The sequence below is a fragment of the Heptranchias perlo genome, chromosome 28 (genome assembly GCF_035084215.1).
Source record: "Heptranchias perlo isolate sHepPer1 chromosome 28, sHepPer1.hap1, whole genome shotgun sequence".
Classification (NCBI taxonomy): domain Eukaryota; kingdom Metazoa; phylum Chordata; class Chondrichthyes; order Hexanchiformes; family Hexanchidae; genus Heptranchias; species Heptranchias perlo.
The window spans coordinates 10,749,684-10,763,584 of record NC_090352.1 but is presented as its reverse complement, the minus strand read 5'-3'; the positions used below and the strand labels follow the sequence as shown (position 1 = coordinate 10,763,584).

The following is a 13,901-nucleotide window of genomic DNA, read 5'->3' as shown; positions in this document are numbered from 1 at the left end:
CTGCAAGGCTAAGATATTCTAACATGCTCCCCTCCTCTCTCAGGGTCCTATTCAGCTTCACGACCTGAAATGGGACATGGGTTAGCAGTTAGTGGCAAGGCTAAGCAGAGACAGATGAATGTCTGCTCAAAGCAACTACATTTTGTCATGCTGATTGTGTGAGGGTGAGATTTCAGTGAGAAGGGAAAATGAGGGTAAGATGTCCAGATTCCCTGTGGCATGTGTCCTCCAGCCTCGGCAGCCGTTATGCTCCTGGCACTCTTCCTGCCTACAATGTTCAGCACCTCCTCCTCAAGTAGGGACAGGATGTGGATGGATGGTGACCCTTGTCTTGTCTGCACCTGCTCCTCTGTATTATACGCCAGTTTCTCCTGCAAGAAAGGAGTGTGTTAGTGGTCGCTTACTGAGATGTTTTGAGGATGTGCATGTCAGGTTAGAATACTGTGGATATTGTGTGAAAGATGGCATAAGTGTGAGGAAGTGAGGTAACTGGGAGAACAGTAGCAGGTACAGAGTTTGCCAGTAGCAGCAGAAAGAGATTCAGTGACTGCAATTGAAGGAGAATGAAGGGAAGCGGGAGAAACAAAGTTTGTGAGTACTAGGGCTACAGGTGGTGCAGGGCTCAGCAGAGACTAACAGAGATGATAGTTAGTTTTACCTGCTCAGCCCTGGTGAGATCATTAAACGTCTTTCTGCATTACAGCCAGGTCCTCGTTACAGTTCTACTGACATTAACCTATTCGGTCGTCTCTTCCCACCAGTGCCGGGCTACTTGTTGGGAGACTCTTCTGGCCAGCCTTCCTCCTGCTGAATTCCTCGAGAAGGGTCTCCAAAGCGATGTCTGAAAATCTGGGAGCTCTTCCTTCCATTTTCAATATTGAAAATCGATTTAAGTTGCATGCAGCCAAAGTGCACCTCTCCTTTAAGAGGTGCAGGCTGCTTTTAAATCAGGAATGCCCAATTCCCCTCCCCCACTAGGTGATCTGCCAATGAAAAGCGCGAGTAAGAAATAAATGAAGACTTGCATTTATATAGTGCCTTTCACGTCCTCAGGACGTCACAAGGCGTTTACAGCCAATTAAGTACTTTATTTTTTAAAAGTATAGTCACTATTGTAATGTAGGAAACGCAGCAGCCAATTTGCGCAAAGCAAGGTCCAACAAACAACAATGTGATAATGACCAGATAATCTGTTTTAGTGATATTGATTGAGGGATAAATATTGACCAGGACACAGGGGAGAACTCCCATGCTCATCTCCAAATAGTACCATGGGATCTTTTACATCCAACTGAGAGGGCAGACGGGGCCTCAGTTTAACGTCTCATCCAAAACACAGTACCTCCGACAGTGCAACACTCCCTCAGTACTGTACTGGAGTGTCAGTCTAGATTTCTGTACTCCAGTCTCTGGGAGGGACTTGAACCCATAACCTACTGATTCAGAGGTGAGTGCCACCACTGAGCCATAACTGATATTCAAGTAGTCAGCCCAACGCTGGCAACTCCAATAAAAGAGCACCAATGTAGCTCATGCTTCTTGCCCAGGTGATCGGGCAATCACTCCGTCCATTTCCCGGCGAACTATGGGCCTTCACCAATTTCTCCCCTTATGTTTTTAAATCCATTCTGCAGAACATTCTGTAGTTCTTCTGATAAGTTAATGGACATCCTTGTTACATACATATCAGGCCAGAATTTGCTGTAGCAGAGCATCTAACGCAGCAAGGAAAACAGGGCATCTGGGACTTGAGTGAACAGGGCAAGCAACTGTGTATCTCCTTAACTATTGAGATTTAAGGATTGGGAAATAAACAGCAGAAGAATTGAGAAGGAGATGAATTAGAGTGGGTGAATTGAATGTCAAATAAGGTACAGAAAGAAATAAAGAGAAGGAAAGAAAGATTGGATTGAGAGAGAGAGAGAGAGAAAAGAGTCAGAAAAGTAAGAAAAAAAAATTTAAAATTTAAAATTTGACATTTTTAAAATCTCCCCGAAAAATTCAAAACCTGAAGGAATGAGACTCCACACTTGTAATAGTTAATTTTCAGTGCTAGAGAGGTTGATTGGCAGTTATTAACAATTATTACATCGTTAAAACGGTACTTGCACTACTAATTACTAGCCCTAAATATCTGCAGCAGGTTTAATTTGTATCTACCATGCAAATACAGCAACTTCATGACATTCAATGCATGTCAATGTGAGGCAGTCAACAAAATGCCATTTTCGCGAAGCTAACAGCAGAGCGAAGCAACTTGGACAGCAACTTATGGATTTTTGCATTAACTGCGCATCTGTCCCTCGCCTGAAGTTGCTGTACCATTTATGCATAAATAACGGCGAGCGCCATTAGCCTCATCATTATTTTGACAGCAAATTCTGGCCCATCATGTTTTCTGAAATTTGTAAAAAAACAATCCTTGTGTCACAGCCGTCTGTTTGTGCCTAAAAAACGGGTGGGCAGAAGTGGAAAATCGGGGAGGAGGGTTGGCGGGCCTTGACCATCCCATTGATGCCCAAGGTCAACATGATGCCATATTCAAGTGGACCTGTAAATGGGCAAGTAGCCCATCCGTCTGAAACAGTCGTAAGGCTGCTTTACTATGCAAATCATTGTCGTACGCCAGTTGTAGGACCCTGATGCAAAATTCAGGTACAAATGGGCGGAGCTTGCGCTATGCAATCAATGATCCTTAATGGGACCGCTAGCAGACCCTCAAAAAATGGCTGCAAACCTTTTTTAAAGTTTCATTTTTGTGGAGCCAGAAGGAGCAGGAGTGCTCCTCTTGACTCCTCAAAAGCACTGCCGGCCGGAGCCTCGTCCCCTCGGCTTTGCCTCCCTCCCCCCCACCAGGATCTACCTGCGGGCCAGCTCAGCGTCAGAGCCGCCCAGAATTCCTCAGGCCCCGATCAGCGAGCTGCTTCAGGACACCCATTTGCTGTCAGTAGCTCACCACTTCCATTCAATTGAGGCCTGATGCTGAATTTGGCTCAGGCCTCAGACCGTCATGGACTGGTGCACAGAGCAATCCCTCCGCCGACTTGCGCCCATTTTGGAGGCAAGTTGAATTTCTCCCTCAAAGAATGTGAAGCAAATACTTATAATGTTTTGATGCAAAGGGGTGAATATCAGATCAAGGGACTCATGTAAACAGAATAATTTAGCAGATCATTTCAAGCACATTTGCACTACAACTATAGCATCAGTACAAAGTGAAATCACTTTTCACCCACCCTACAGTTATACTATACATACAGCCTAAATACAGAATCTGGACCCAACCTGACACTGGAGCAAAGTGGAGACAGACTCGATGAGGAAGAGAGTCTCACTCTGTTTCACTCCAGAGTCAGGTCGGGCTGATTTACAATACACAAAATTTCACATCGGTGCAAAGCAGAAACCACTTCATACAAATGTTAAATTTGTAATGTAAATGTGCCTTAAACTATTTGAGCATAATCTTTCTAGTTATTACACCAAGCAATATCAGTGTTTTTGTGTGCATAGGATCCCTGATTAGGAAAGTATAGTTAAGAACAGTCATTGACAGCAATTAAATTACAAAGAACAATTATTTCAATAAACATGAGAAATAGTTGCCCCAAAATTCCTCGGGAGATGGGAACATGCCGTATAAAATGACTTTTCAATCTGACACTCTTAAATTCTAATATTCTAAGCGAAGATCCCTTGTTAAGAATCTCTGGCAGAAATAAAATGTCTTCCTATTTTATAATTTGAAAATATAATTCAAAGAAGCTGTGAGAATAGAGTATAAAATAGAAATCTTATACTGGTGCAGAAAGGGCTGCCGTTCTGATATTTGGCTTGGAACCACTGTCATGGCAACTTAGTGGAACACTGCATTGCATATGACCCAAATCAAAGAAAGACTTGCACTTATATAGCGCCTTTTGCAAGTTCAGGACGTCCCAAAGCTCTCTGCAGCCAATGAAGTACTTTTGAAGTTTAGTCACTGTTGTAATGGAGGAAACGCGGCAGCTAATTTGCGCACAGCAAGGTCCCACAAACAGCAAACAGCAATTGTAACACGACCAGATAATCTGTTTTAATAGTGTTGGTTGAGGGATAGATATTGGTCAGGACACCGGAGAGAACTCCCCTGCTCTTCTTCAAATAGTGTCATGGCATCTTTTACGTCTACCTGAGAAGGCAGACGGAGCCTGAGTTTAACGTCTCATCGAAAAGACAGCACCTCTGAAAGTGTAGCACTACTTCAGTACTGCACTGAAATGTCAAACTAGATTTTGTGCTCAAGTCTCTGGAGTAGGACTTAAACCCACAACCTTCTTACTCTGATGCGAGAGTGCTACCACTAAGTCAAGGCTGACACTTGCTTGACGCTGTCAATGGGAGGAAAGTGAAGAAATGTTCTATTGCCAGCACTTCAGCACTGTGATCCTTCACCTGTAGAAGTCCACACACACGCATCTAATGAAAGTAAGGTTGGTGAGCCAGCCTAGGATTGAACCTCCTTTAAAATGGGCAAATATGACACATTATGAGCTTATTCCAGACTGGAGATTTTTTATTATGTTCGAACATTTATTTGAATCTAGAGCAATTTATGAAAGCTAAAATAGATCCAAACGTCCTTTTCCCTGTTCAATGAGATTGAATATTGCAAAAGATTGGATATTCCAAATTAATTCAGATTTATTTTAAAATGACCTTATTTCAGCTCAGTAATTATTTATCTCAGAAACAGGTTTCTCGTTTTGAAACATAAAATATTTGTCTGCATTTTTTAAAAATTTAAAATGACAAACAGTTGTGCTTAATATTTAATGATTTCAAGTTTTAAAATTATTTAGGTGTTTGATATGAACATAATTCATTTCAGAAACTTCATGTCATCTGTTTTCTGATGAATTAAAATTTGCCATGTGGGAAGATGTAATAGTAGAAATTACAGCTTGTTTTATATGAATTGTTAACCCATTTAAAATAAACTAATTAATACCTTTGTTAAATAGCAGAAAAAGAAATTTGGTACAAAGCTATTAAGCATTTGTACATTAACATTGTCAACTATAATTTCTACCCTGAAGTCTTATTGCAGACCTCCTGGGTTAAACTTACAATCAGACTACATTCTTAGCATTTGTCACAAGGGCCTCCATTTTAGCACCCACTATCGGGTGTGTTCCTGGCCGGGACCCTGTGGCGAGGGTAGTAAAATCGGGGAATCCCGGAGCGGGTCGTGCGCGCGCAGCCTCCGCATGTGGGACTCCCGCCGGCAATTAAAGCCAGCGGGGTGCCACTTGAGACTATTTACATTGCTATTTCAGGTCATTAACAGACCTGATTAAGGGATTATGTCTGGAGGGGTGGGATTTTAGAAACAACTGAGACTGTTTCCTATACTGGGGGAAACACTCCCAGTTGAAATGGACGTGTTGCAGCTATCAGCCTGTGGCAGCTGCAAAGGTCCATTTGACAGGTGGTGGGGGGAGACCCTCACTCATTGCAGGAGGCCACTCTGTCACTTTGGACAAAGTTTGGCCTCCACTACCCCGCTCCTGACAATCAAATGCACCAACTTGCACACTTACCCCGGGGTGCAGAGATATGTACCTACCTTGCAGACCCCCTCAGATGTACATCTTCCGGATGGGGGCCGCCGTGGCTGCAGTCATGACCTCCTCGGAGGGCGAACAGCATCACCAGCCTCGCCGGCCAAGCCGTCCACCTCTGACACGTGGAGCTCCACAACACAGTGCTGTAACACATCCACCTGCACAGCAGGAGGGAGGGCAACCGCAGACAGAGATGCGTCGCAGGGGGAACTACCCTCGCCACAGGGTCCACAGACCGAGGCTCAGCTTCCTGGACCTCTCTGAGCAGAAGTGCACACAGAGGCTCAGAGTCATTCGACATGTAGTCGTGGACATCTGCAGCCTCCTTCATGCCGAGCTGCTCCCGGCTGGCCCGAGCACCATCTTCTTACCTGTCACTGTCAACGTCACCACTGCCCTCAACAACTTCTCCTCCTCATCCTTCCAGGGTGCCACCGGGGACATCGCCGACGTCTCTCAGTCGTCTGCACAAAAGAGCCCCGCAAATACACCTACACCCACTCTGCAGTGACACAATGGGTGGCATCAGGTGTGGGTCTTCATTGTGATCCTCAGGAAAGGGCATTATTGCACAAACCAGACAAGATTCGCAAAGACGTGGCAGTAGTGGTGTCAATATAATATGTGATGTGAGTTGGTCAGAAATTAAATATAGGTAAAAACCATGACAAACCCTCAAACACCCTTGTGCATCCCCTTCATGCTCACAACACGTTTGCCTTACGCTTCCTACTGCACATATGTGATGCATGCCCTGTGGCTGCAGCACAGGTAGTGGCAGGTTGAGTGAGGCTGACCGTGAAAGAGATGCATGAGAGGGTGAGTATGAGATAGAGCCATGAGATTGTATGAGGATTGGGTTAAGTGGTAGTGGCGGGTTGAGTACTGGCGAGGCGAGTAAGTGCAGGTAAGATGAGGATGAGGTTTGCGTGGGTGTGAGGGGTGATGTGACAGAGTAGTGTTGACAGTGCAGAAGGAGATGTGGGGTGGGGGCGGTGATGTGGCAGACGGAGTACAGGGGAATGAGTAAGTGTACTCACTTTGGCTGACCTACTTAGGGCATTGCAGCGCCTCCTGCACTTTATGCAGGTGCGCGATATGTTGGTGGTGCAGGTGACCTCCTCTGCCACCTCGAGCCAGGCTTCCTGGTGGCAGAGGCAGGCCGCTTCCTCCCGCCCGCCGGGGGGAAAATCTCTGTCCTCCCCCTCCTCCTCACCCCATCTAATGATACCTGGAGTGAGGCATCATTAAACTGGGAGCAGCCTTCCCCCTGAGCTGCTCCATGCTGTAATTTTTCCTATTTGTTGCAGCACCTGTCAGTGGAGGACTGCCCCTTTAAATAGAGCTCCTCCAGCTGACAGACCTTACTGCGCATGCGCAATCCGCCCGACGCGCAGTTCAGCAGCGGAGAACCCGGAACAACAGATAAGTGGATCCAATTAGGCTGAGATCGCGCGCAAGGCAGATTGATTTCACTGGTCGCGTTACCCACGCGCCCAGTAGCCCCCCTGCCGCGAACCCGCAGCCCTGGTAATATCGAGCCCAAGATATCAATGCAATTCATGAAGATAATAACGTCGTGTTGCTATGGTAAAGGACAAGTATTTAGATTTTATTTCAAGGTGCATAAAATGTTGGTATTTATGAAGTCAAAGATATGTTGAGATACTTCTGATCTGGAATTTGATTTAGCACTTATTTATGGTATTTTGTTATGGTAGCTAGAGGCTGATAATGAATTAACAAAATTACTGCACTTTAAATTTTAATACTCCAGAATCACTTGAAAATTAGAAGGATTTTAAGACTTAAGTTTTTGCCTTTCTTTCAACTTATCTATTTTTAGTTTCTGTGTGTCAGATTACCCTTGAAGGAGAGCCCCACCTCCTAATCGTGTATTCACTTGCCACTTCTAAGTCAAATTTATATCATAAATGGGTAATAAACAGAGATTATTTCAGTTACTGGTTCTATCCTATGCTTTCACATGATCTTGTCTTTGGAATGTGGCACTACAATAGACCTTGTCATATGTTTAAACTGCCAAACAAATTTATTAAACAGTAATAGAACAAGTGAATAGTAGCAGTAACACAGCATATATTTTGATAGTTGTTTCAGCTCAGTTAAAAAAAATCAATAGTTTGCAACCCCTGTGCTACACTAAGATATAAATAAGTTCCTTACGTAATGGTTCTTTTTCTTTTTCTCACCATCTATAAGAGCTAACTGGATTGACTAACTCTCTTCAAAGATTGGAGGCAGACTCCCATTGGAGGATCCAGATTTGAAACACAGTTCAAATAACTGGCACAGCAACCTTGTGGCAAGATATCTGTCTGGGGTTTCATCACCATGGACAAATCTATTCTTGTGATAGATTCATAGAATCATACAGCATAGAAGGAGGCCATTCGATCCATCGTGCCTCTGCCGACTCTTTCAAAGAGCTATCCAATTAGACCCACTTACATACTCTTTTCCCATATCTCTGCAGTTTTTTCTTTTTCAAGTATATATTCAATTACCTTTTGAAAATTATTATTGAACCTGTTTCCGTCACCCTTTCAGGCTGTCCATCTCAGATCATAACAACTCACTGTGGCCCTCAGATAATTGAAGAAGAAGGGTGACTGGGTCAGGAGGTAGCAGTGGTTAGTTTGAGATCAGCTCGCAGCGACCCGTGTTCTTTAACTGTGGCGTCGTTAGGAGCAGGAGTGCTCCTCCCGGCTCCACATTCAGGTGAGTATTTTTTTATATTTACATTTTTGGTTGCGGCATGTAGGCTTGATTCTCCGGCGTGTAGCCAGCAGCATTCTTTGTAACTAACTGTATAGCACAGCACTTGCACCATTTACAAAAAAAAATTGTTAATTTGCCAAATTCAAAATTGTTACGTAGCTCCACACTGCCTTAAAAGCTTTATATTATGGCCAGAAATTTCCTCAGAGCTGGTCCCATTCCACCGACTTAACTTCACCATAAGTGCGGGTGGGAGCAGCTGTTAAAATTGGCTAGAGTTCGCGTAAAAGGGGAAGTTGTGATGGTGGCATGAAAGGTGACACAGAGGCAACATTTAGGCAACACTACTCCTTTTGATGTTAAGAGTTGGAGGTCTTGCTGCAGATGACGTCAGCTGTATGGAGAGAGGTTGTCAACCAAGTCATTACAGTCACCCAGTTCCTTCGTACCTGGCTTTAAATGAGGAATAAGTGTGTTGTTATCAGGAGCAAGGTAGAAGTGAGTGGGCTCATCACTTGTGTACATCCATTGGGGGCCATCAAGCAGGCACAAACCTAATTTGGGAACTGCTCGGGAAGTATCATTACAAGCATTATGGACAACCATTGCCCTGTTGCACATGGTGCTTATCATATCTAAGCTGCATGGCACACTTTTATTGCTGGCAAAAGTGACAGCTGAGGAACGGCAACCAAATGCTGAGGTGCTCCTCTGCTGTTAGGAGGTTTCTTAGTGGAATCAATAGCCATGGATGCAGAAGATTACCTTGTTCTCCAAAGAGCTGCACTGACTACAATGAATCCTCTTCTAACAAGGGTTTTGTGTGGCGCTGGATGCACCTTGTTGTTTTCAATTTCGCAGTCATTTAAATGCACACATGGACCATCAGTGCTATCTATATGGTTATCTCTCAGTGCCACTGACATTAATGTTAAGATTAATTTTTTTACTATCTTCTAACATAACACATTTGTATGGTTCAACAAGTTGTTTGGGTAAGAAAATAATTGTTAAAATATGCAAATTATTTGCCAAAAGTGCCACATTGCGTTGATGTTCCAATACTCTGCCCCATGGAGTAGCCACAGTTCCCCAAATGACAAGTTTCAAATCATGTTGTCAGAAACAGAAATTGCTGGATGGTAGATGCTTCTACACAAGGCAGGAAGAAATCAAAGAACTATTCACCCCACATCAATCTTCCTTACCTCAACAGTCAGTTGTCTATTTACCTTTCCAGCTGGGGATTGATACAGATTGACAGGAAACCTAAATGGAAGAGAAAATAGTTTTAAAATGGCACGAGAGGAAACAATTCTCAAATATACGAGGAGGTTTGTTGCTTGTGTTCAAAGATTGAAGCTGCATCATACTCATGACCTGAAATCTGCAGCCCTTCCTCCAGATTACACAAAATCAATAAACCGAGTACTGAATGCTACACCTACAGTTTGCTGGATCATTACCTAGTTTGCTAGATATGTGAAAACAATGAATTGTCCAGAGATTAACGTTACGTGTTTTTCCTCCTTTACCAGGATACTGAGATCATCAACACCGCAATACTGACAGGAAGGACCGTGGCCATTCCTCTAAAGGTTGTTGCTGTAGAAATGAATGGAATCATCACGGATGTGTCGTCCTTTGTTGAGTGCAGATCAACTAATGAGGACATTATTAAGGTAACTTCACTCAAACATTGAAACAACAATGAACATGACATGAATTGTTAGCAAATATTGCCAGCTGAATTAATTTGTTTTGTTCACACAATAACAGATTGATTACAGTCAAGAAAATGGATGTAGTGTCAGTATTTTCGTTACACATTAGGTGACAGTCATAGCAAACATGATGTCTGGCATGATTCAAATGGAACAGTTTGACTGATGTGTTACAAAGATGTAACATAATTACTTGAGAAGGGGTGATGACATCCTAAACTATCAGAATGGAACAGAAGCAGTTTGTGTCAGTTGGCAACACCTAGAGATGACAACTCAATTGCTATTGTGCACAGTATATTGCGGCTTTGGAACTTAGTGCTGAAGTTATATTGCAAATACTATCTAACACCAGTACCTGTTTTTACAGCATTGTGCATAGCATTAAGTTATACTGTCTCATTCATTCCACACTCTGGTGAAAGCAAAGCAGCACTCTGTATAAATACGTGTGCAGTGCCCCGCTCACCAGCTTCCACGTGCCAATGAAATTTCTAATGACTGACAGGACAGTTATCTGTTTTCTTATTGTAAGAACAGACAGATCATATGAGTGAATACAGTGCCATCTGATCCTTCAGAACCATTGAGCCTCCTGTAGAAGATGTTTTATATTAGTGTATAGTATTAAGAAGAATTGGACCTATTATGGGATTGAGTAATATAACGGAATGTTGAGAGCTTATATCTGGATCCAAATCCAGTCCAGAATGTTGGGATGAAAGTCTTCTTTCTGTAAGGATCCTATAATTGAAATTAGCTTGAGCAAATCTCAATTTAGAGATGGATGGTATGGGAAACGGTAAATGGAAATGTCTTGCTGCTGGAGTACGATGTGCTCTTCTCATGTTATAGAGGGAATTGCAGGAGTGCAGCTACCAATTTCAAGTTTTGACCTCCCCCCACCTGTCTAATATTCCTGAGATTCTCTCTATCGCATCCACTCAATGTTCAGGGTTGAGTGTGGACACCTACTTTGTAGACATCACTGTATACGCTGCTTCCTATCGTCTGAACAAAAAAGCAATGATGTGCAATACTCCGTCATTTCCTGCTGCTGAGACAATGCTAAAATAAATGTATACACAATTACATCATCCTAAATGCCTTCCTACTTCCCTACTGTATCACAGCAAATGGTAGATCAAGACTACAATAGATTGTAAATTACTAATCATGTTTAGCAGTATGCACAAGCACATATATATAACAACTAATACTACTTCTAATACTTGCATTTATAGAGCACCTTTAACGTAGAAAAATGTCCCAAGACGTGTCACAGAGGCGCACTCAGACAAAAATGGATGCCGAGACAGAGAAGGAGATATTAGGAGAAGTGACCAAAAGCTTGGTCAAAGAGGGGGTTATGAGGAAGGTCTTAAAGGAGGTGGAGAGGTAGAGGGGTTTAGGGAAGGAATTCCAGAGTTTGTGGCCTAGATGGCTGAAGGCATGGCCACTAATGGTGGGGTGAAAGGAGGGGAGAATGCACAAGAGGCCTGAGTTGGATGAACAGAGAGTTCTTGGGCAGAATGGTTGTAGGCTAGAGGAAGTTACAGAGTTAAGGAGGGACAAGATCTTGGAGATTTAAAAACAAATTTTAATTGTGCCCAAATGATTAAGCCTAAACTAAAATGCCATGTAGTGCTGTATGATCTGTTTTTGGGCTGATGCTGCCTTTTAGTAGCAGAGCAAGGGTGACCTACGGATTCAAGGTTATCCTAATGTGGCCTTCTTTGGATTCGGTCATCATTGGGCATTCTCCTGCCTTCTTGATAGGTCTTCTGGGTAGTTAAGAAGTCGGTCTTCTTCACATTGTTGAATTCCCTGAGCATTAGTAATTGCCCTTTTGATTTCACTATTCCAAAGATAAACAAACCTGCCTACAAGTTCCCCACTGCATTAAGGGATTCATGTGTCAGGCAAATATACTTACCTGAATATGGGGCCAGGATGCCGATGTCGGCCACCGCTGCCCCCCCGATCCCAAAGGCCACCCTCTGATCCCTGCTGCCATTGCCCCCACCCCCACAATTGCTGCCGCTACCCTCCTGAATAGCAGCCTCTGCCCTCTCCGATCCCCGGCAACCACTAACCTCCCTCATGATTACCATTACCCTTCCTCCCGGCCACCACCACCCTCCTTCCCGGTCGCCCCTCACTTCCCAGTTGCTCCCCTTTCCGGTCCCTTTTAAAACCTACCTGAGGGTCACTGCTAGTGTTGTGTCGGCCCAATCTTCGAGTCCTCTTCTTTGGTGAGCTGCCTGGAAACGCATATTAGGTGTCCGCAGCTCACTGGCTCGATGATAATGAGGTCCAAAGCCCAATATTACATGCACTTCGGGCCTAACCACTCAAGCGCACCCATTTTTGGCCTTGCTTGGATTTTTAGGCCTTGAATCCCTGCTCAGACCTGTTTTAAATAAATACAACACTTTCCACAGGAAAGAAGTGGAACAGTATTGGGCAGTCTCCATTGATCTTGTCTGATGCCTTCTGTTGCAAGCATTGTGAGATTCACTATAGCTCTTTAAGGCAAGATGCCCCACTGTCAGTGTATAAAAGAAGGTTTCACTGTATGCTTTAAAAAAAAAATTGTCCAGCTGCACTTATTCTATGCCATGACAAACACATAGCCTAACTGCCCTTATCTGAATCTCAATGCTGTAAACAATCTTTGAGTTACTAGACAAGGTACATGTTGGATACATTCATCTTACCCTAGTGCTAGACAGATTTAGTGAGTTTTTACCTGACAGTGCTGTAGCACTATCCTAGTGTGACAGGCCGAAAGAAAGCAATTGTTCTGACAGCCATATCAGTTGACTGCAGCAGGCTGCCTGCATTGCTTTTGCCAAGGAAGTACCGGGCAAAAGGTTGTCAGATTCACTGCCCTGATGGACTGTGATGTGAGTTACATGAGGATATTGCCTGATTGGGACAGTCCATTCTCTACATTATATTGTTCTCTATTAAAAATAGTGCTCAGTATTGGTAATTGCTTTCAGATTTTAATCATTTGTGCTGGTGAGCTCCTGGCTCAAGCCTTTAAATCAAAATATGATTTGACAGATGTAATTTCCAGTTATTTTTACAAAAACAGTTAGAAAAGAAAAATCACTTTCAATTTTTAACAGGCAGCAAACATGAGTGATATTTCATTAAGTGTGCAAGACCTTTAATTCATCAGCTTCATTCAAATAATTTTGGTTTCAAAATATTAAATGTAAAAAAAATGCAGTGATTATTGAGAATCTATTTAAATAGATTAGATGGCATACACATTACAGTAATTTGATGCTTTGAAATAGATAATAACCCTTTTGTGTCTTTCTCACACCTTAATTATGGTACATACCAAAAAAGAGCACAATTTAAAAATGAATGTAGAATAAAGCACATTACCTGGCTAGTAAGGGATATCAGTTTGGTGGTGTGGTATCACTTAATAATCATCACAACCAGAAGAGTAGCATATGCATGTTGGTTAGCTTTTCAGGAAGGCGCCTTCATTATTAGCTGAATTTTACTGCATAATTTATTAATTCATATAAAAGAAAGACTTGAATTTTATATAGAGCCTGCCACAACCTCAGGACGTCTCAAAGTGCATTACAGCCAATGAAGTACTTTTGAAGTGTAGTCACTGTTATAATGTAGGAAATGCAGCAGCCAATTTGCACACAGCACAAACAACAATGTGATAATGACCAGATAATCTTTTTTAGTGATGTTGGTTAAGGGATAAATATTGGCCAGAACACCGGGGAGAACTCCCCTGCTCTTTGAAATAGTACTGTGGGATCTTTTACCCGAGAGGCAGACAGGG

The 13,901-nt window shown here is 43.0% G+C and overlaps 1 protein-coding gene across 1 annotated transcript in view; it reads left to right on the top strand.

Moving 5' to 3' along the window:
- tmem132e (transmembrane protein 132E) overlaps positions 1-13,901 on the top strand; it is a 621,750-nt gene that overhangs the window by 474,792 nt on the left and 133,057 nt on the right. The window contains exon 5 of the mRNA XM_068008053.1: positions 9,887-10,030. Within this exon, the coding sequence (XP_067864154.1) occupies positions 9,887-10,030 (144 nt within the window). The remainder of the gene's footprint in view (positions 1-9,886; positions 10,031-13,901) is intronic.